The sequence below is a fragment of the Quercus robur genome, chromosome 8 (assembly GCF_932294415.1).
Source record: "Quercus robur chromosome 8, dhQueRobu3.1, whole genome shotgun sequence".
Taxonomy (NCBI): Eukaryota; Viridiplantae; Streptophyta; class Magnoliopsida; order Fagales; family Fagaceae; genus Quercus; species Quercus robur.
Genome location: NC_065541.1, coordinates 43,008,140 through 43,031,987, shown reverse-complemented (window position 1 = coordinate 43,031,987; position 23,848 = coordinate 43,008,140). Strand labels below are relative to the sequence as shown.

Sequence of the window (23,848 nt, the reverse complement as noted above, 5' to 3'; positions counted from 1 at the left end):
AATAACATCTTTTTTTTTCATTAAAAAAAATGTAATTCAATAGTTATGATGTGTAACTTAAACTTATCTTACAATGAAAAAGATATTAAGTAGTGTTGAAACTATTGTTCCTTCAACACGAAATCAAATAATTCAACAAAAATATTGTTTGTTTTTGGTGTTATTTTATATATATATATAATTTCATGTAATAATGTTTCACAACTTTTACATTAATTTATTTTTCTTTATTTATTCTTAGAGAGTTATTTGATTATTTCTATATAATAAGTTTTTTCTTTCTTTTTCTTACGCTTTTCTCTTAAATCTCAAGTTTATCAAAATTATTGTTTGAAATCAATAAAACCATATCAATTTTAGATCTTTTACTTGTGATTATGATTAATAAAATTGTTTTATATCACAAAAAGTCTAGAACCCTATAAAAAATTGTTTCGCCAAATTCACTGTGTGTAGCATGCTGACCCACTTTAACCCGGCTAAAATAGGGGATAGATTCACTTTAGAACAAGACCCTGATCTAAGATTAGAGCCAACACCAACAGAGCATTAGCTTGACTCAGAAACATTGATACAGTTGATAAACATTATGCACAGCAGGAGCATTTCTGCACATAAATAATAAAAAGGGGAGGGAGAGATGAGGTTCAATTTACAAACACGGCACCTCACAAAAGATAACATTATCACCAGGCTATCACTAAAATGCCAGAAAAACAATGTTAATGGAATTAAATGGAATGATTACATTGATAATAAATAACAACATAAGAGAGATAAATTTAAACTACAATAAAGGGAAAAAAAAAATAGAATGGTCCATTTAGCTGGTCATATTTTTCTGGAACCCAGCCTAATGATCTTCTTCTCTATAGTCTGGATTCTCCTTCAAGATTACAAACCCTTCTAATATTGGGGATAGTGGAATATATCTACAACAAAAAAAGTGATGTGAGCAATTTAATAGCACATAAAGGCTATAGAGTGACTTTTTATTTGTGAAAATTGCAAAGACGCTGAAGGGAATGCTTACTTCTCAGTGGCCAATTCTGCTCTATCACCAGCAGCCAAAAGAACCGGTGTTGTGTGTGTCTGAAAACCAGTGATGGTCTTGGGACGACCTGCCTGACCAACAACATCAACAGCTTGACCCACTCGAACAGGTACGGAAAGAGGTTTGTTATTCTCATCAACAGTCATCAACATTCTTGGCTGTCACAGCAACAAAAAGGATTGACCATCAGAGGCTAATAAATTAAATTAAATTAAAAATTGACCACCAAATTGAAGAAGAACAAGAGAAAGGGAGAACCCAAACCTGCATGGCCAAAACGAGGAAGTAGAGCATGTAATGATATTTTCCCAATACAACTGCTTTCATATCAAGGCATGCATGTAGCATGATAGTTATTCCAGCAAGTGCAGTCCTGATAGATAAAAAGAATTTGTTTACACAATATACAATGGAACAAAAGGCAAGAGAAAATAATGGAGGGGAATCCTCAATGACTTAGGTTAGGGTGGTAAAGATAATATACATTTTAAAAAGTGAAGTGGGGTTGCAAAGGTTTCTATGAAAAACAATTACTTACGGGGAAAGCAAGAACCGTTCAGAATGAAATGGATTAAGAGTTAATAAGCCTTTCCCCATATGTACAAGACCTTGAGCAATTCGCACCTGTAAAAAAGGCAAAGGAACTCCATCATTTTTATTTTAAAAAAAAACTCCATGAAATACTGTATAGAAAAGAATAAGGAATTCAATAGAAGCATTACACAGAAAAGAAGGCTGGCATCTTTATAGTAATAACTTGAAAGATTACGAAGCATGCCAGCTATTCGAGCATTGTTGGTACCCGCACCAATCAAACCTAACGACATTACTGCAGCCTGTAGCATCCAAATACATACTTTTAACCTTAAAACGGTAACTGAAGAAATAACAATACAAATAGATATAAAAGTTCTAATATCATATTACCATTGCTACTTCTGAATCTGTGTCATGGCTAAGTCTGCTTAATGTGTCCATAACATTGACCTGACCAGAACAAGCAATCAACAAATTGATAAGGAAAGCAAAATCACGGAGAAATACTGTTTGTCCTCAGCTTAAAAGAGATTCAAACAGCTTATCTGCACACATCATCGTTATATAATTTCCTTAAATTACAAGGCAATGAATACTCAGATTACAAGCAAAATGCAGAAAGTAGACTTCCAATACAGGTTTTCCTTGAATTTGGGTGTCAAGTGAATTCAATTTTGTATAGATGAGTTTTGTTAATTTGCTTCTCCAATACTTAGGAAGCATTTCAAAAGCCATTTAAAGTCAATCCAGCTGAGACTGATGAGCAGGAATTTCTTCTTTTTCTTTCCTTTTAATTTTTTATTTTTTATACTTTGATTGTTGGAGGATGGGGGATTTGAACCAAAAACGTCTCCATTGGAAACACCAAAATGTGCCAGTTGAGCTACAAGGCACTTGGCATGAGCAAGCATTTCTAACCCCACCATCTGTGGCTATATCACTCAAAGAAAAGGTACAACCTAATGGTCCGTTTGGTTTGAAGGGGAGGGAGAGGGAGTAGAGGGCAGAAGAGTAGAGTTGGCTGGAAATTAACTTAGTTTTTAGCCAAATCTACTCTACTCCCCCTCCCTCCCCCCTCTATCCAAACAAGCCATAAGATTTATATAAGGGCCAAATTGTCCCAACCAAAGAGTAATCAGCAAGGGCTAGAAAGATAAATACCTTAGGGTTTGATATGCAGAGGAGACCAAGAGCCAAAGGAACAGCACGGCGAATATTCTGCTCTCCATACTGCAAAAGATGCTCTAATGAACGAATTGCCATCTCAAGCCCCAATTCTTCAGCCATAGCAACCATAGCAATTCCAAGCACAGCAGGACCCTGGTGAGTTTCACCTTTGTCTAGATGTTGTGAACAATGACCCAGAAGATTTTGAACCTACACAGAGAAAAGTATCAGCTACTATGGACAAGTAAAAGAAATTAGTAAATTATATAATTTACTGCCAAAAAAATAAATATTCGTAATTTACACATGCCCAATTATTGTGAACCCACAACCTGAAGCTCCACCCATTTTGAGGAGAAGCCATTTGAGCCAAAGCTCATTGCAAAGGACTATAAAAATTTACAAATGGTATGATAAAATTGCCTTTAAAAGAATACCTTAAGAACATTCCCTGTTCCAGCATATGCACAGGAAAGTAATGTCATATCACAGTATTTTCTGATTTTTTCATTAAAGGTCTTAGAAACTTCAGCCGTTGCCTCCACACTTTCCTGTCAAACACCAGAGACAAATTGAAAGATAACCAAAGGGTTAGAGTCATAACCTTCAGTAGTCACGTTGTATGGCATCTTTGGCCACATTGATGGTAAACCAAGAAATAAAAATTAACATTAACAGCTCACTTGGGAGGAGGGAAACAGTTGGAAAGGAATGGAATGATCATTCCCATCTTTAGAAGTTTAAGTAGGAGAAAATGATGGCTAAGGAACATCCAGTTTGTTTTTTTTTTTTGATAAGTAATAATGCTTCATTGAACCAAAAAAGAAAATACCCTTTTTTTTATTTGCCTCACCTTACCCAATAATACCTCATTATTTTTTATACTCCTAAATTTTTGTAATTGAATCTTGTTGTCTTACACTAAATGAAATATAATTTTGATCCCCCCATTCATAAAATAAGCTCTAAGCTATCATCAGAATCAGTTTGTTTTTAGCACTATTATCTTCTTGCTTCTTTTTTTTTTTTTTTTTATCCCTTTTAAAGGACAGTTTTCTCCCAACCAATTTGAAAGAATCTCATTTAACCCATTACGTGGCAACTCATAACATTATCCAAATGTTTTTTTTTTAAGTCACAACAATCATTAAAAAAGGCATTGACTAAAAAGTACATGACGATGGTTTATCAATTGCCACATAGTGGGTTTAAGGAATTTTCTTCTAATCCGGTTTGCAGATAATCTTTTTCCATTTCTAGTAATAATTATTATTATTGATACTAATAAATATATGAAAATAATAATGTTATAACAAATGACCATTTCTTACATTTTTCTAAAATGAGGGGAATAAATGTAATGTTATTATAAAGGTATTTATCAACATTCCTTTCCATTTCTTTTTCTTTTTTTAATTCAAACAAGATAGTTTAGTTCCATTTCATTTAATTTCATTCCGTTCCTTGCCATTCTTTTTACCCACTCCATTTGTTTCGCTCATTTCAACTCCTTTATAATTTAGTCATTCCATTCCATTCCTTTAATATGAACACTCCCAAATAATGCCTAAAGAAATTTACATAATGGAACGAAAAAAATCCATGTTCTCAAATCAACCAGAACAAAAGTAAGAAGGAAAGTAGTAGAGGGTACCTGCTTCCCGAGGTATAGAAGACCAAGCCCAAGAGGTAAAAGACGAGTTAGGGGCTCCGTCAACTCTGACTCACTTCGGTCCATCAATGCAAATATAATTGCCTGAGCAACCTCTTCATTGCAAGAACCCACGTATATTAAACCCAATGAGATTGCTGTGAAAGCAATCACGTCAAGAGGAGCTTTAGTATCATTGAGAATGGGAGCCAATTTACTCCGTAACTGACAAAAAGAGTTAAGAGTTAGCTTTCATATGAAAAGACATTACAAGCCCAAATCTTTACAATTTAAAGACTTTTTCAACCAAGTAAAGTACTTTTATATCAATCTCAGTAACCATTAGTGAAACAAAGCATCACTGCATGGGATCAGTAAATACATGCAGACATGTTATTCCTTGCATAAAGGATAAAGAATGACGTCACAAAACATTCATCAACATAAAGAAAAAAGATACTTCACCTGCTCATTCTGAGCACCAGCATATGCAATCCCAAGGCCCATTATTGCCCCTATCCGAATGAATGGGTCTTCTTTATCTATATACTCTCCTAGAAGTGCCAGTGCCTGAGAAAAAAAGAGTAAGACTAAGATGCAATTCAGGTCATACAATCTTCAGTGCAAAGAAAAATAGTTGATTAAACTCACTGGATCACAATCATTCTTGATACCACAATTTACGATCCCAACTCCTAATAATGCACCAGCATTGACATGGCTGTCACTAGCGTGGAAGTATTTGTCCATTTGGGCAAGTCCAGAGTCAACATCCCACAGAAATATCATACCCTGTTAGGATAGAAGGCAATTAGAATTTGGCATAGAGGATGAATATATAAAAATAGATAAACCATGCAATATAGGGATGCATACAAGACTTGCTGCGGCACTAGTCTTCCCGTGTTCTTTATTTTTGAAAAGCCAGTTAGCAGAAGAACCAGAACTTGAATTGTCAGATGGGACTGTCATTAACTTATCCTGCAGCAAAAATAAGACTCAAAATCAAGAGAACTCACACCTGTATGATATCATTCACGCAAATAAAAAACCACATTACCTGACCAAAGCCAGCATTTACAAAAGCATTAACAAAGGTGGCAGCAAGGTTTTGTCTAGCCGAATCAACAGTTGCACCAGCACTAGCCCGGCCATCAAGCAAGTGTGCCTATAAAAACGCAAGAGAAAGCAAATTAGTCAATATGACACAAATTCTACTTTCCTTTTTTTATTATCTCCATTTCTGGTAATTAATGCACTTAGGATAAAAACTTTAAGTTATAAAATCACAAACATTGTTGACCAAACAATTCAATGATTATGATTTTTACCTAGCTAGTCAGATAGGCTACCAGCACGTTGCATAAAACACACACACACATGTAAGTAATGATTTTATTGAAGAAAAAAAGTATATAAGTGATAAAAAGGAAGGAACAAAGAGACTAGCATGACATCAATATATTGGCAGCAAAGTATTCCTAGACTACTCCATAAAAAATTGGAAGCATCGTAATTCGAAGAAATAAATCACTATATGCATAGTAGAACTACTTAATGACATTGCTTTTCATCAAGGTCTCCAAACAAAGAAATAAGAGCAATACCTTTAAATGTCTTAGAAATCAAATCAAATATTCAAGATAGAAGAGCAATACTTTTAAATGTCTTAAAAATTAAGGCCCATAAATTATTATCAACCATCACAATATAGAAGTTCTTTATTTGAACTAGCTACCTTTAGTCAATAAAACTCAGCTCAAATGCCACTTCCTCTCCCCATAAGAATAGGGTGGAAGGATAAAATTATGGGTTAAAAACCAACTGTGGTAGTGTGACTAACCAATAAAAATAAAACAACAGTATATTGAACTTCTATTATCATATATGGGAAGACTTAGGACAATAGCACAACTCAAGAGGAACCCAAGAAAAAAATTTCAGCAATCTTTTCCTACTTATTTTTAAAAAAAAGGGGAAAAAAGAAAAAAGAACAAAGAAAAAAGAAAAAAGAAAAAAGAAGAAAAGAAGAAAAGAAGAGAGAGAAGAAGAAGAAACAAGTGATGAGAACATTTTGGCAAAAGTATAGACTAAGAACCAAAAACAAAAAAGAGGAATCATATATGAGGAGTGAAACTTCATGATATCACTAGATGAAATTCCTCCATGAAAAAATGTAATAATAAACAACGAAAGGCAGGTACCTCTAAAATACATAAAACAAACAACTCTTTTTTACTTTTTTTGATAAGTAAAACAACCAATTCTTAAATCTTTAGAAAACCAAATTAAAAACTCTATGGTCATTGAGAGTCAAATCTATCTAGCATTATGAATTATACAGATCAAAAGCTCAAACCTTGTAAATATCTTCAGGAGATTTGGGCTCCATAACCTCAATATCACGAGCGAGTGTTAGATATCCTTCACTTAGCTTGGTGTTGTTTATTATGTCCTGTAATGCTTCTCGGTCATCATCATTTGCAGCCATCTCTTCATCTAGCTCAAATGTAATACCCTGAATGGAAAAACAAACAACCAAATATCAGTTAGCAAACAAAGTACCAATAACAAAAATCCATACATAAGAATGGTTAAATTGATGCCTTTCAAACAAAATGACAACAGCAACTCCCTCACATCCAATTCCAAGCCTCACCCACAAGTTTCTTACCACTTGCACCCTCTCTGTTAATCATCTATCATAAGTTACCCTTCCCATGTCAAAAAATAGCAACAAAGTACAAGAAATTATCAAACTCTACAATCCATCCCTAAAAAATAAAATAAAAGAAATAAGCTGACGAAGGACAACAGTCATGACTATTTCATCATCCTATAATAATACCCAGCAACAATGACCAGGACAGAGTAACTACATTAAACAGATACTATAACCCAACAATATGGACATGATTGACTTTAAATACAAAAAGAGGAAATTCCTATATAATCCTAGCAACAGTGCAGGATCATGCCAAATAGTTCAATTCATAAAGAATACAAAATCAAACCCACTCTCTAAAATTCATCCAAATGAACAAGTTAGTCAACAATATAAACTCAAAGGAAATCAAAAGTATGTAGAATTCAAGACTTACATGGCGAGCAAGGATGTAACAGAATTGCTTCTTTCTCAGCTGATCATTACAGGAAGTAAAAACTTGCTTCACATACTGCCAACAAATACTTTGGACTATGAGGACCAAACCAAAATAACATTTTAAGGATTGCATCATAAATTTTATCAAGTATTTAATAAGATTTTCTAGTAATGTGTAGCTGTGAAATTCTTCAATCAATGAAGAAATATAATTCCCCCTGCAGCTCTTCACCAAATACAGGTAAACACAATGCACAATTGAATAGTAAGGGAAGGATGAGTTATAAAAAGTATTTTTCTTAAAGTACAAACCATGTTATCCAGAAATAGGGCAATCTGAAGTGCATTTGGATACTCCTCAAATTTTAAATAAATCATGTAGGCTGTATCCAGAACCAACATGTCATCAGGTCCAGGGAGGTATCTGCATTACGTTGCAATGTGAAATGTCATCAAGGGGAGGAGAGAGAAAGAGAGGTGAAATAAACAACCCGAGTCAAAAGACTGTAGTTTACTGAGCAATTATAAACTTAGTTTTGGTGCAGCATTTCATGCATGACAAAAAACTAATGTTGCAAGTTGCAATACTCTTTAGAAATAAGAACCCTAAGGCAAAAGGTTGTCATTTACTGAACATATTGGTATAGCATTTCATATAAGGCAGAAAATTTATGTTGCAATGTTCTTTAGTAAATAATAACCCGTTCATCTCAACCCTTAAGAAGCAGCAAAAGTGTTCCAATTATTATAAAGTATAGTGTTCCAAGTCCTTGAACAAGAGCAAGCTCATGTCAGATGTCAATCTTTTACGTAGTTACATAGTATTCTCAAGGGATTTAATTTTTTAGCCCAAATGTAGATATCTTTTTATTTTAAGAAATAAATAAACTTTCATGTGACTTGACCAGAAAAAGAGCAATAAATGACCAAAACAGAACTCAAAATTAAACATACTTAAAAATAAAATAAAATAAAATAAACAAAAAATTAAAAAAAAAACAAATAAATAACATAACAATAAGTAACACATGCACCAAATTGGTCTAACCACGAACCCCTACCCCCTATAAAAATCCCATGCTAGCTGGAGAAATGTAACTTTTAATTCCTATCCTGTTTTTTTAATTCAGGCTTCTATAGTCTTAAATGATTAATCTTTTTTTTTTTTTTTGTGACAAGTAAAATGATTAATCCATTGGATAAAAATCTCCACAAATTTATGGTATAATCCCACTTACCTAGCCGAACTAGTCAGATAGAGACATGTCCTTCGGAAATTCGTGCTGTCGACATGCTCTATTAAAAGATCAAGGTCTTCAACCTAGCATTAGTCAGATTACACACATCTCATTATTGGCCAAACACCAAGAGGAGAAAAAAATGGAGGGCAGGAAAGCACAATAAACAAATCAGATCAAAAGAGAAATACTGCTCAATACCTCCATTAGAAGATCAACAGCTTCAGGCTCGGCATTGTGCTGCATTGCAATTCACAATGATTAGAACAAAAAACTAAAAACTAAAAATAAAATAAAAAAATCCTTTCAAATGTCACCTATAGTCGTCATACTGTAACATGTTACTGAATCATACCTTCATGTGAAAAGCAACTATTTGTTGAACAAGCTCCATAAGATCCTTGATTGGAACTTCTTCGCTCTGTTGTGGTAAATTCAAAGAAATTAAATATATTAAAATTAAGAACGAGTTCTTAACAATAAAGTATTGAAGGCCAAAGAAGATAAAATTCTAGAGAAAATCCTCTATCGAAAGAGAATGCACCACTCTATTCACAGAGCAATGAACATTATTAAGATGTAATACTACTCCAATACCATACCGCATAATACATATTTTCAAATTCAGGGAAGCAAGGATATCATAATACATAATAGTATAAAGTTTAAAGCACTTTAATCTGTTTATCAAGATGCATATGGAACCAAATTTTAAATTTTTTGAGCTGTAAATGCATATGAATAAAAAGTTGTTTTTTACTGGTTTCTAAAATTAAGATTTATAGAATGGTCCTAGTACCCATAACAAGCTTTTTTCTTCATAAAGAAAACTAATAGAGCATTGATTTCTAACCTGTCGCTTAGCATATTCCTGTGAAATTTCTCCAGCTAAGTTCCTGATTACACATAAAAAATAATAATAATCAATAGTGAGTGGGGTTAATATTCATTTATATGGATTGAACTTCAAACACTACCATAACCTAAAAACCATACAATGAAATTTGATTTGACCAGATCAAACTACATACCACCACCTAAAAACCCAATAGAGACCACAATGTATTTTAATCAGATGACACTCACCTCACATATTCATGGCCCCATGAGCCAATATCACCTCCTGAACCCTCCAATCTATATTTTAAGCTCTCCTAAAAGAATTTTCAGCAATAGAAAAGCAATGAAATATATGTTAGTCCCAAATAACATAAAACGAATTTACTTTAGCAATTGTAAAGAGAATCAACTAAACAAATCAGCAAAAATAATACACTAAACTTCAGTCGTACCCTTTCTCCCTCAGCAGACATGGTGAGAGCCAGAACGGATAGTATATCAGCGAGGTACTTCTGCATTGACAAAGAAAGTTAATTAGATAAGCCAGAATGCTACTTCTATAATAAACAATGCCCAAGCAAACAAAATTATACCTTCAATTCCGAGTTCCCCATGGTTTCATAAAATGCCTTTAATGTTCCATAGTGTGGACGCAGAAATTTCAATGGCTTTGGGACCGAAGTCATGGAGCTCGTAGAGGTTCGGATTTCCTGCCTACAATTATCAAAATTTTACATGCTATTATGACATATGTTTCCATTCTATACAAGGAGCTAATGTTTTCAAAGTTAATCTAAAACCCCAGAAATGTTTTTATCAATCAAGGAACCAAATTGATGAATTATAACTTATACCCAAAAATGCTAACAAAGTCCCAAACATTAAACCATAACATTAAGATCAGAATTATATTAAGTGAAAGCAAATATTAAATACTATTACCTCATGCTCTCAAGCGCAACCTTCTGTAAGTTGGGGTCAGCATCCTGAACTCTCTCCACATACAGCTCCAATTGTTGCTTCAGAGCAAGATCCTCTTCAGACTGAAACACAATACACAACACAAAAATTTGTTATGCGAATGACCCAACAAGAAAAAAAGAAAAATCAATAGCTACTACTTCAACAACGACATCAACTATGTTTTTAACTGAAACCCACCAGATCTTCGTCTCTCTTCTCGTCCCTCTTATTCTTCTTAGTATCATTTGAATCCTTTGCCATTGTTAGTTTTGATTACAACTGAATGAAACCCAGGCAAAACTCAGTGGTCAAATAATGCCGATGTTAAAACCTTGTTGCAGAGAGGAAGAAGAACAAGACAACCTTTTTTTTTCTTTTTTTTTTTCCTTTTTCTTTCTAAGAATCAGACAAGACAACTTGTTCGTTAGGAAACCTCTTTAAGGCCGAGCCCAGTTCTGAATATAACTTTCAAACCCAAGCCCCTTTTTTTAAAAATAAACGGGCCTCAATTTTTTACTATTTATTTATTCTTCTTTTTCGTGGAAACAATCTTATTTCAAAAATTATTTGATGCCTTAGCAGCAAAATTGGTATAAAAAATATCATTTTAATAGACCAAAAGCTTACTTTATTATTTTACCACATTATTTTACAACATCTCATTTATCAGATGTTTTATCATTCAATTCTATACATTAAAATAATATTTATTACACATTAAAATAATATATTATATCCTTCCTATTATCATCAACAACAGCAATAACATCAACGCCGATCAACAACACCAACAAATTCCAAATCCAAAAACCTCAACAAAAGAGGAAAAAAAAAAAAAACCATCACAACACAGCAGTAACAGCCACTTCCACCGTTGCCCCACCATCCACAACCACAAACTACGACAGCAGGAAGAAGAAAAAAAAAACACAATCCAGGCCCCAACAACCTTCTTCTTCCACCACTTCTCAACCACCAACCACAGCAAAAAAAAAAAAAAAAAAAAAAAAAAAAAAAAAAACCCCATAATTCAACCACCACCAACCTTCCTCTTCCACCTCTTAACCACAACCACAAACACAGCACAGTCACCGTGACTCATCTCTCACCAAAATCAAGCCATCGAAACTCAACCCAGAACCTTAATCCAAATCAAAACCCAATCTTAAACGCAATCCATGATCCGACCGCAACCCACAACCTCAACCTAAATCACCTAAATCAACCCATCGAAGCCACCTGACTCACCACCCACAACCTCAACCCAAATCAAAACCCAATTACAAACCCAAAACCCACCAAATCAACCAACTGGAGCATGAGGCGGCGAGTTGTGGAGAATGAGGCGGCGAGATCAGAGGTGAGGACTGGTGAGATCGGCGACGAGGACTGGAAAGTGAGGCGACAAGATCGGTGGCAACTTTCTTGAGAGTGATCTTGAGCAACTTTCTTGAGCAGGAAGGAGAGGGAAGAGATAGAGAGTGACAGAGAGAGAAGAGATGAGATAGAGTCGACGGAGAGAGAGATATATGTGGAAGAGGAGAGAGAAAAAGCAATAAAATAATAATATCCCATTTTGCCATTGTTGTTCGTACCGTCTCATACTTAAGACGGTACTGTAGCAATGTGGCATAATTTTTGAGATTTGGAACATCTGATAAAGCTCCGTTTTTTTATGTTTGGTGTGCCAAATGTGCCAAATATTTGGCATTTGGCACATTTGAGAGAGCTGCTATGGATGCTTTTATAAGTCTTAACACCACTTTCATGAAAAATATAAAAAACTGTCAATAACATTTATTGTTTTATTATTCTCCCAATAAGATATTTCTAAAAATAACTCCTAAACTCTTTTCTTTTTTGTTGGTAAACAAGGGAATTTTATTAAAGATCAACCAGGAACAATTTCACAAAAATTAGGACACAGCCTATTATGATACAAACCCAGGAAATCAAAAACAAAAGAGGGTTAACAACAGTTGGGGGAACAGCAAAACGCGATCCACCATCAGAGAAAGAGGCTCCCAGTTTCGCTAAAGCATCACCGCAGAAGTTTGCCTCTCTGAAGCAGTGAGACACCTTAACCTGAGATAGCTTTAACTAGAGATCCCTGCAATCGTCAACAAGTCCAGAAAAGTCCTTGTTAGACCTGCTATTACTAAAAATTAGGGAAATTGCTGATGTTACATCAAGCTTTACTTCTACTGCCTGGGCTTGGGTATCAACACACAAAACCAGATCTTTTCTCAGACCCCATAGTTCTGCTACAAGGCTTGAATTTGCAGCAATCTCTTTTGCAAAACCTGCAACCCACTGGCCATTATTATCCCTAATAAGCCCTCCACATCTAGCAATTCCACTAGCACTATTAACTGAACCATTAGTGTTCAGCTTATACCACCCAGTAGCTGGTTTGGTCCATTTCACTTCCTTTAAACCAAAATCTTTATTCTCGGACTAATTGGCAACACAATATATGAACTCTCGCACCTACATTTCAACATTCTTTACCAGATCTGGGTTGCAAGCACAATTTTTGAAAGCTTTGTGATTTTTTTGGATCCAAAGGTTCCATATTCCAGGGAGAAAGAATTGGTTCCAGTCATAGTCTTTGTCAACTGTTGGGCTAGAACTTTTGGCATTTAACAGCAACTAGCGATCAAGATCCAAGGAAAAAGAAGGCCGGAGTTCAGGGGGGCAGCCCGCCAATCCCGAGAAGCTTTGAGCTATGGGGCACTCCCTAAGCACATGCAAAATGCTTTCTCTGTCATTAGGGCATGAATCGCATCCTCCTAGCCCATTAATGCCTCTATCACTAAGAATGCTTTTAATGGGGAGGCTTTCGTGGAGACACTTCCATAGAAACATTTGAATTTTTGGAAGAGTTATCAACTTCCATATCCATTTCCCCTTGAAGTCAAGGGTACCCTCTTCGCCTACAGCCAACAATAGGCATTTTTTAGGTCGAAATTGCCATTAAGATTTGAAGTCCAACTCCGCTGGTCTTCTTTGTCTGAGAATCTACAAAGGGGGGTGGATAAAATTGCATTCTTGATATCTAGAGGCAAATCGAAAGACAGGCAACTTAAGTCCCAGCCTCCATCCAATACTGTATCTCTAACCAAAAGATTCTCCTCCCCTCTAGCTAGGGGGCCTTCTATCAGGGATCTCAAACATCCTACATTAAGCCATTTATTATGCCAAAAGCTCAAATTGCTATTACTCCTTATAATCCACTTAGAGCTCAACTCACAAATTGCCTTACCCTTCTTAATAGCAACCCAAACCCAAAAGTGAGCCCCTTTCCTACTTGCTCACCGAGTTTGATATTTCTTACGCAAAACTTCAGCCCAGCCAGCATCTCTACAATTATGCATTCTCCAACAGAACTTAGCAACTAGCGTCAGATTTCTTCCTTTGGCCTCCTGAAGGCGAAGTCCACCTTTTGCCCTAGGTTTTGTAACTTTTTTCCAATTAACCATATGCATTTTCTTGGCCGAACCAGTGGAACCCTAAAGAAAGTTCCTATTGATTTTGTCCAAGCCGTTAAGAACTCTATAAGGAAGCATGCAACCTTGCATTACGTAGGAAAGGATGGTCGAGATGACCGCCTATAACAAAACAACTCTACTTGCCATAGATAACATATTCGCCTTCCATCCCTGCAGCTTTACTTGGACTCTCTCAATGACAAAATTAAAGTCTTGAGAAGATGCACCCTGGTGCTTAAGAAGGAAGCCGAGGTACTTGCCAAGATTGGGGGTGGACCTTATATCAAGCACCTCACACATCTCACTACAATGCTCTAAACTGATATTCGAAGAGAAAAATACCTTGCATTTTAAGAGGCTGACCTTCTACCCTAATAGCTCACAGAAAGTGTCCAAGGCTTCCCTTACATTGCAGTAATTATTCATGTCAACTTTGGCAAATAGAAGCAAATCATCAGCGAAGAAGAGATAAGACAACTTGGGACCATTCCTCGAAGCTTTCATGGGGTCCCAAAGCTTAGCACTACACTTCTCCAAAATAAGACACCCCAGCAGCTCCATGCACATAATAAATAGATAGAAGGACAGTGGGTCCCCTTGTCTGATTCCTCTAGAAGGCAGAAAAGACTCAAGTTTCCCCCCGTTGAATAGCATTGAAATAGATGAAGTTGAAACACAGCTCATAATGAGCTTGATGAGGTATGAAGGAATTCTATATCTCGTATAAAATGCTATTCCAACCTGTCATAGGTTTCTCCAAGTCTATTTTTATTGCCATGTGCCTTGCCTGCCCTTTCTTCAAACTCATGGTGTGAATGAGTTCCTAGGCTATGATCATATTATCAAACCCCATTCTTCCCGGAACAAAGGCGGTTTGGAGAGGGGATATGAGGTTAGGGAGATAAGGCCTTAATCTCTTAACTATCATTTTTGTGACAACCTTATAAATAGTGTTGCACAGGCTGATGGGACGGAAGGAACGTAAATTATCAACCTTAGGACATTTTAGGATGGGAGTGATAAGGGTTTCATTCAAGTGGTCTAGCGTGGTACCACTTCTGAAGATCTCCTTTACCTCTTCAAAGATAGAACTCCCCACAATATTCTTATAAACTTAGAAGAAACCAACGTGCAACCTGTCAGGTCCAGGAGCTCTAAAAGGCTTCAAACTCCAAAGACCATCCTTAACTTCTTGAATAGAAATCTCCCTTAACACCTGATCCCTCTCCTCTAGTAACATATCCCAGGTACACCTTGGAGCACTGACAGCACCGAATTTAAAAAGCTCCTAAAAACCGGTTCTGATGAGAGTCGTAACCTCATCCTTATTGTGAAACCAGACATCATGACTATCTTTTAGGCTCACAATTCTATTCCTCTTCCTCCTGATCAAAGTCAAGATGTGGAAAAACTTTGTATTTCTATCTCCTTATATAAGCCAGTTATACCTAGATTAGATGGACTAGAATTCTTCCTCTTGTTGTAATATATCAAAATACTCCACCCTTAGCCGATTCTCAACCTCCAAGAGGTACTCACTTGGTCCATTTGCAATGCTAGTCTGAATGCTCCTCAGCCTAGCTTCCATCCTGTTCTTCCAATGGAAAAGATTACCAAAAACATCCTTATTCCAGATTCTTGCTTCTTCTGTGAATTTCTCTATATTGGTTTTATGAACCATATCATCTTCCCAAGCACCACTCACCACTTTAGAGAAAATAGGGTAGGACATCCACATAGGTTGGAACCTAAATGGCTTGGTTAGCCGAATCATAGGAGAGTTATCACACTTCAACAAAACAAGGTAGTGATTAAAGTAAGTGCGGGCCAAATGGTGGATTGCTGCCTTAGGGTATAAAACACTCTAGGTAGTGTTTGCAAAACCCCTATCCAATCTCTCTTGTATGAATTGCCCAACATCACGTTTATTTACCCAGGTGTATCTCAAACCATGAAACCCCAAATCAACCATACCACACACATCCAAACACTCTTTGAACAATTGTACACGTCTAGGGTTAAAGGGGTTAGTTTATCGTGACTAGATAATAACTCGTTGTAGTCCCCTAACATGAGCCAGGGTAATTGGTGAAGCGATGCAACATTAGCTAAGTTTTCCTAAAGCAGCTTTCTTTCCTCAAACCGAAGGCTAGCATAAATTGAAGAAAGAAATTAGGAAAGGTTTAAGGAACGTACCTTAACCACAACATGAATTTCCTATTCCGTCTTTACTAGTTAAGTGACCTCCACAATGTTAGAGTTCCACAAAAGCTAGATAGCCCCATCAAAAGGGAATCTATTAGTAATTTGCTTTGCCCTATCCCCACCTACTTGAGTCTCCGTAACAATCACCAGTGTTAGAGACTGAGCATTAACCAAATTAGTAAGAACACACTGGAAACAAAGGTTTAAAACCCCTCGACAGTTCCACAAAAGGACATTCATTGGATAGGATTGAGTAGGGGGGCCAATCTCATTGGGACTTTGGGCTCCCATCTTGCTCAACGCCTTCCATCCCATCTCCCTCAGGATTTTCCTAAGGAATACCTTCCCTTTCCCCATGATTATTGCATGCTCCAGTATCCCTAATGGGTATTCTCTTGAGCTTATCAACAGGTTAAGTGGTGGGAGTGGGGCAGACACTTGCAGCAACATCTTATTCCTCATATTCCCCTTACACCCCACAACAACTTCCAGGAGTTCAACGTTCTCCTTTTCATGACTTCTTCCAGACTGTTTAATTCTTTCAAGTTTCGCTCCAGAGAGAAAGGCGATAGTGCTTTCCACTTGAAAATCTTGGCTTCTGCTACCATTGTCCTGTTCGAGGGGAAGACCAACCAAGGATTTGTCCATTCCATCCATGCAGAATCGCTTAGGGGGAGCGTCCCTGACTTTTGGCTTACCGGCGTTAAATGAAAAATATGGCTCCATGCTACCATCTTGGCCTAATCAAACCAACCCTAAATCATTGTTAGACTTGCTTTTATTTGAGTCATCATCTCTTCTGATAAGGCCCAAACTTTCCCTTGGCGGAATATTGCCCATTGGTGCTTGCTTCTTGCTTCCATGAGGGCTACCCGAACACTACCCCTTCCCACTGGATTTACGCACAGAAGAAGAACCGGGCAACTTTTCACCTTCAGATGAATTATTCTTACTAATCTTGAGGCCAGAGGTACTGGGGAGGAACCCACTCCCTGCAGTAAAGGAGGGAGAGTGATCCGAAGAGTGATTCAAGGGGGTATCCTGAGGAGAACCAATGGCTCCAGATGCTGTGCCTTGTGAGGAATTCCCACCATTTTCCAAAGCAACATCTGTGAGATCTCTTCTAACCTTTTTCCTTTTGCTGTCAACAGGCCTGCAATGGGACTTGAAGTCACTTCTAGGAGAGTGGTGATTGGCTCGAGGCATGTGGGCTTCTCTGCTTACCTTTGTGCTTAAGTCAGACCCATGATTTGCAAAGGGTACAGAAGCACATGGTTTTCCTACTTTGGGCCCTACCTTTTTTCTTCTTACTAACATCCATGGCCTATACTCCTTATTCACTCCTCCATCTGAATTTGCCTCTATTTGGGATGCGGGCCTACTGGTCCCACTTCCTTCCCCTTTGTTCTGCACGCCTTCCTCCTCTTGTCTCTGCTTGGGGCTGCTTACTTGGACCATGTACAAGTAGGTTTCTTGCCGATGTCCAACACGGCCACATGAAAAACAAAGAGAGTAAATCCCCTCATACTGGACTTCTTGAATCACCCCTTCCAATAGGATTCTTCTTACCATAGGCATGTTGATGTCTACTTGGATGCAAATCCTAGCATATCTACCCTTCGTCTCCGAGGCCGTATTGGCGTCAATCCTAAGAATTGGGCTGATAGCATTACCAATCTCTTTCAGGATAGCAAGCTCATAATACTCAAAAGGGAGTTTTGGGAGCCAAACCCATACTGTAACCAAACTACACACGGCCGAGGACGGTTTAAAGTTTGGTTCCCACATTCTCATGGTTAGGTAGTGACCCTCTACAAACCATGCCCCCCCCCCCCCCCCCAGAGAACCTTATCATAATCCTCAACAAGTCCAAACCTTATCAGAAAAAAGTGCCCATCGGTTTCCACATGCTCATTACCCTGGATTGTAAGAAATGGAAGCCCACTGTTCTCCCATAAATCGTTACTATTAGGGCATGGGCCCATTTAGCCCTAATGAGATTTCTAGTCTCTGGTTGAAGCTTCACCGCTATCGATCCTTGGCTTAGATCGCCAATAACTCCTAAACTAATATTCTAAGGGCATTGGTTAACATTTTCCAAAATAATAATAATAACTTATTAGCTTTCAAGGTATTTGGTAGTGAAGCCTATGTTTATGGTTCAAATCCTACCTTTTTTACCCCGCTATTTATTAATCATAGATTGGTATAATTAATCTATCCATTTTCCTAATATAATGTTTTATAATTTCACCTTAAAAACACACCGTTGTCTCTCTTTTTTTACCCAAGTTTATAGCTAGGATGCACGGACACTTCATTTGAGTGTCGTACTCGTTTGTGTCATACCCGTGTCGTGATAGTGTCCTATCAACTATATCATGTTATAATTTTTCAAAAATTGTTTGTATTGCCATACTGTACTCATAATATTATCTATGTCCATATTTGTGTATCTTAGATTTATAGGAGTCTTTATGCATATTTTTTAATATTGAACTAGTGAAAATAATATAATTTTATGGTGTGTTTAACATGCTTCATATGTGAAATGAGATTTTTATGATTAAATACTTTTATTTAAACTAGACCTTGTACGCTAAATATATTTTTATTGAAATCATAAATAAATGTATGGAACAAGTTTAATAATTAAGTATAATGTAAGTTTGATAAAATTTATTTTGGTAACGTGAAAAAAAGTGAGTTTGACTAATTTTTGGGGTATGCATCCAACCCACAAACTTGACAATATAACCAGATGTTACTCAAATTAGACTAGTACAACATCTTGGCCACCATTGGTAGATGAGAAAAAATGTAGCATAGAAATTCAAATTCCTCATTAATAATCTTTATCAAACAGCATTTTGCATTATTTATCACAAGAATCATCTACAAACTTGAAAATTTTCATGCGTGCTTAATATAAAAAAAAAAAAGTACATAATCCCAAAACCCTAAACAATAAAGAAAATACTATTTGACCTGAGTACAAGAAACACTAAGGGCATGTTTCGACTAAGGGCGGAGGGAGGGGAGTGGAAGGGAGTAGAATAAAATTAAATGAAAATAGGCTAATTTTAAGCCAACTCTACTCTACTCCCCATTCCTCCCCTTCAATTCAAACGGATCATAAAAGTCAAAGAAAGATAAAGATAGATACCTTTACAATTCAAAATCTCCAACATCAAACTCTCTAATTCTAAAACAAGGGCAAAAAAATTGTTAAAGCAAAAGGTTACACACAAACAAATAAAATAAAATAAAAAACAACAAGAACCCAAAAACAGAGAAGCATTAGTTTTTCTTTTTCTTTTTCTTTTTTATTTTATTTCATTTATTAAAAAAAAAAACGTAAACTATATAAGTTTCTCATTGTGAGAGAAACTTTTGATTGTTTTCATTTTTTTTCTTCAATGTAATTATAGAAGAATCTTTTTTAAGTGTGACCAAACAAGGGTTCAAAGGCAGAAAGTCTTGTAGTAGTCTTTCTATAGACCAAAAATGAAATAGTAGGTATTTAATGCATTAATCTATTGTTGTATATATAGATGTGGAAAGTGCTTGACTGAGTTAAAATGTCTACCATAATTTAAATGAAAATAACTTATATGATTTTAGCTTTCCATATAGCAATAGCACTCAGTAAGTAAACTTTAGGAATTAAAACTAATGATGTAGTTTCACAATTTTTTTTTATCCTTTCTGCCAAGTGATTGAATATCATGACTTAAAACAATAAACGTGACTTTTTTTTTTTTAGAATACTAAGTATTTTTAACAAACACACACACTGGGAGAGAGAACAAGGTCTTAAAGAAACTGACAGTGTGTATATCCAAAAGGGTCTAACTCTTGGATACACAGCACAAACTTTAAACCTCTTTAACTCTACTCAGCAATGGTTTGTTAAATGGTGGGACAAGTTTTTCCACACCCAAGATGTTATTGATAATTTTACCAGGGAGTTCCCTACTGCTACTCAAAGCACTGTTAACACTATTACTTGTGTTAAAGCTTAAGCTCTAGCTTACCTCCTTAGGCAGGCGGCCATGCCTCAACCCACTGCACTTGCTACCCCATCTGCTACTAAACCTGCTAAGTCTTCTGCAAAGACCAAAATAAAAAACTATGCTTTTGATGGTCTCAGCAGATCTAATATAATTGCACTATTAAAACAAAAATGAAAGGATGAAGAAGAAGAAGAAGAAGATGACCAAGAATCCAAGGCATCCTTAGAAGCCTCTTTTGCTAATGACGATCCTTATTACCCTTATAATCATGAATTATTTGGTCATGATGAAGCTTCCACACCAAACTTAGGTGAAGATTAACTCTGTGGACATAATGGCCAAAATTGCCAAGTCCACAAACAAAGAATCTCATGTTAAAGCTATTGATCTGCATTGATTCCTTGCTAAAGTTATTAAAGCTGCTTTGATTCCCTGATAGAAGTATGGCTCTTGCTCTAGCTGTTTCCCACAGGGGATGATTCCCTCCAAACAACACATGTCGACAAATTTGTTAACCTGCTATGAATAGTAAAACAAATCAATTTTACCGTTCACTATTCACTGTTTAAATAGTGTTTTATTTTGCCTATAAAGGGGGGATGTCCCTTTTAGATGAAGGCATTACTTAATTTTCCTAGTTTTAAATTTCATATAGTTTCTAGACTGCTTCCTAAGCTTGTAACCTTTTTCCATTCCAGTTCAAAGCTTTGTATCTATTATTATCTCTTATAAGTGTTTAAATCTATCATTAAAATCTTATTAAAATACCTATTGTTATTATTTTAAGCTTTCTTATTTTCATCATTTATTGTTATATAGTTTCTACTAACTATATAAAAAGAGATCTACAATGATTTTTGGTTGAGTCAATCTTTACCCAAAAACTCACTGTTTTATCTCATGATACTTGTTTTATTTGGGCTTAAAAGAAAAAACATAACCCACACAGCTACATCTCTTTTCCTATGGTTCACCAAACGTTTTTGCATGGGAAAGAAAAGCAAGTCCAGCAGGCAAAAGTGGAAGAAATATCTTCTTCTTCTAACAGACTCCGACAGAGAGATAAGCTTGAGTTGAGTACGTGTGTGGTGCCGATGCAATCTGTACATATTTGGTGAGATAAGGCTCAGAGACAGAAGGTTGTAGGTTTATAAGGGGAGAGGATTGTGTGGTTTAAAGGATGGGAAGAGAGTTTGGCAGAGATTGTGGGTGGGTGTAGGTTTCTTGGAAGTTGAGAGAGAGAAGTAGATGGCCAGATAAAACTTTTTGTTGGTTTGTTGTTTGGCATCTCAACTCATCAAAATACATGTATCTCTCTCTAAAGTTCTCTTCTCTATAGATTGATTGATTTTTTTAAGACTAATTTATCATTCTTTTTTAGTTTCGTTCCGTTCTCTTCTCTATGGGTTGATTGATTTTTTCAAAGACTGATTTATCATTCTTTTTTAGTTCTATTGCTTCAATTTTGATTAAATATTTAATGAAGAAATATGGAGTGGTTGTTGAATTTTTATTTTTATACATGCATGTTATTAAAGTTAGCTTTGTCTTCTGATAGTATTTGCTTTGGAATTTGGGATATAAACCTAGAATGCAGAGCAATCGGATTGGGATGAGTATAACCAATGGTATATATTCATCATACTTTGTATTCCCCTTCTTCTATTAATCTGAAGCCTACAACATATTAATTCATTTTTTTAACAATATTAAAAAAATTAATGACCTTTGGTGCTCTATATCTCTCTATATTTTTCTTCGGTTTAATTGCTTTCAATCCAATGATTTTTTAAAACAAATAACAAATATATTGTATTATCGTTTCATATATATATATATATATATATATATGTATGTATTTTTTTTTTTATTTGATATGACAGCTTGCTAAAGGATCTAATTGGAGTTCAGCCTACTGAATTAGGAAATTTTGCTCATTTGTGAAAAACGTAAGAGAAATATGCATGTTTTACTCAATTATAGAAATCATTTAACCTCGTCATGTTATTATTTTGTTAAATAGTTCTTAGATATTATTGCTTTTTGACAGTTGTTAATGAGTAGTCCATACAAATTCCATTGTTTAAGTCTATGAAAATTGTCTATACATGTGATTTGTGTAAGATAGTTTTCTGTTGTGTGTAAGTTCTATAATTAGCTTTCTAGAACTATTATTGTATTGTTGGTGTTATTTGTATAGTGTGTGGGATTAGTCCTTATTATGATCTTGATTTGGCCAAACTTTGGCTGTATGTGTATTTCTTGGTTTGTATTAAATGCAAGTATTCTGATTCATAATTTTTTATTTTTTTTTTTAATGCCAAACCAGTAGCATTCTTTGTGAAATAGACAGTGTATATGGAGAATGGTGATTTAATATATCAGGAAAACAACCTATGACACAATAGAAACATTTGAGCATAAATTAGAAAAGAACTCATTTTCATTTGCGCTTTGTTTGGCTAATTTTAGAGGTTTCATTGTTTTAGTTTGTAAATGGTAGAATGTAATCAATTTTTAGATGATGCACTTTTTTGGTTATTATGTTTTGTCTATCCTTTGTTTATGTGTGTGTGTGTGTTCTTTTTATTTTATTTTATTTTTTATTTGTAAGTTCATGGTGTTATCTTCATAAATGTTGCTTCTTGTGTTGCAATTCATCTGATACTTTGCTCTCTAGATTGTGATAGTGCATAATCTCTAAAGCAACAAGTAAGTACAATTAAGGCTTCAAATTACATGAAATTGTTTTTGATCCATGATGTTATCTTCATAAGCGTTGCCTCTTGTGTTGCAGTTCATCTGATACTTTGCTCTCGACATTGCGATAGTGTTTGATCTCCAAAGCAACAAGTAAGTACAATTAAGGCTTCAAATTACATGAAATCGTTCTCAATTTGTGAACTTTCTCTTTGGAATATATAATGATTCTATTGTTTTCGTTTACTATTATATGTTATTTTTTCCGCATATTGGATATTTGTTTTATCTTTCTCATTGATTTCGTTTTTCTTGTTTGTTCTCAACTTTGTTATTGTTAATTGCCCTCTTAATTCCCATGTTTTTTTTTTTTTTTTTTATCAAAACATAGTAGCCTAAAATTACATGGAGAGTGAAGATTTCGATAATACCTCAATTAAGATGAATTTCTATTGTTCTAGCCAAAAAAGGAAAAGCATATCAGCGTCTGATGAAGTGATAAACTATAATAATAATAATGATACAATCATTACAAATTCAGTAGATCTATTAGTTACTACCTTAAAAGAAAAAGGTAAGTTTAAGTATATGAAAACAGTAGTCTTTTTGTAAGGGGGTGGGCTGTGCTAGTGGTGTTGGGCTGCCTCCTACTGCACTAAGCCCAAGTTTTCTGGATAAGAGAGTTGAGACCGGCCCAGCTTCAGCTTAAGTTGGTATGGCTTGTGCGCAAACAAAGCCAGGTCTGCCAGGGACGTGTTCACGATAGGCGAAACTATTTCAAACAAATCGTGGCAGACTGACATAATAATAAAATAAACAGAAAATATCTAGCCACTTAATGGGGGAATTGACCAAACAACCCTTAAAATCAATTACAACAGCA

General features: G+C 35.6%; 2 protein-coding genes across 2 annotated transcripts; both read right to left on the bottom strand.

Moving 5' to 3' along the window:
• Nucleotides 1-651: 651 nt before the first annotated feature.
• Nucleotides 652-10,957, bottom strand: LOC126695594 (26S proteasome non-ATPase regulatory subunit 2 homolog A-like). The gene is made up of 25 exons (XM_050392413.1): nt 10,752-10,957; nt 10,533-10,633; nt 10,184-10,304; nt 10,043-10,102; nt 9,837-9,904; nt 9,604-9,646; nt 9,106-9,171; nt 8,952-8,990; nt 8,751-8,833; nt 7,825-7,936; nt 7,511-7,585; nt 6,769-6,927; nt 5,470-5,577; nt 5,286-5,390; nt 5,061-5,201; nt 4,875-4,979; nt 4,413-4,634; nt 3,196-3,309; nt 2,753-2,968; nt 1,982-2,041; nt 1,777-1,890; nt 1,593-1,678; nt 1,319-1,427; nt 1,034-1,212; nt 652-932 (listed from the first exon to the last, which is right to left on the bottom strand). The coding sequence occupies exons 1-25, from the start codon at nt 10,812-10,814 to the stop codon at nt 854-856; spliced, it is 2,628 nt and encodes an 875-aa protein (XP_050248370.1). The 5' UTR covers nt 10,815-10,957; the 3' UTR covers nt 652-853.
• Nucleotides 10,958-17,128: 6,171 nt separating this feature from the next.
• LOC126696317 (uncharacterized) lies at nt 17,129-18,043 on the bottom strand. The gene has a single exon (XM_050393078.1). The coding sequence runs from the start codon at nt 18,041-18,043 to the stop codon at nt 17,129-17,131; it is 915 nt and encodes a 304-aa protein (XP_050249035.1).
• Nucleotides 18,044-23,848: the final 5,805 nt, after the last annotated feature.

What these genes read in the sequence shown, in the direction of transcription:
- LOC126695594 (XM_050392413.1), bottom strand. Translation starts at nt 10,814, where the DNA reads ATGGCAAAGGATTCAAATGATACTAAGAAGAATAAGAGGGACGAGAAG. An exon ending in TGGGGCCATGAATATGTGAG is followed by an intron (nt 9,647 to 9,836) that starts GTGAGTGTCATC and finishes ATGTGTAATCAG; the next exon opens with GAACTTAGCTGGAGAAATTT. An exon ending in CCCTATTTCTGGATAACATG is followed by an intron (nt 7,586 to 7,824) that starts GTTTGTACTTTA and finishes ATTTGTTGGCAG; the next exon opens with TATGTGAAGCAAGTTTTTAC.
- LOC126696317 (XM_050393078.1), bottom strand. Translation starts at nt 18,043, where the DNA reads ATGAGAATGTGGGAACCAAACTTTAAACCGTCCTCGGCCGTGTGTAGT.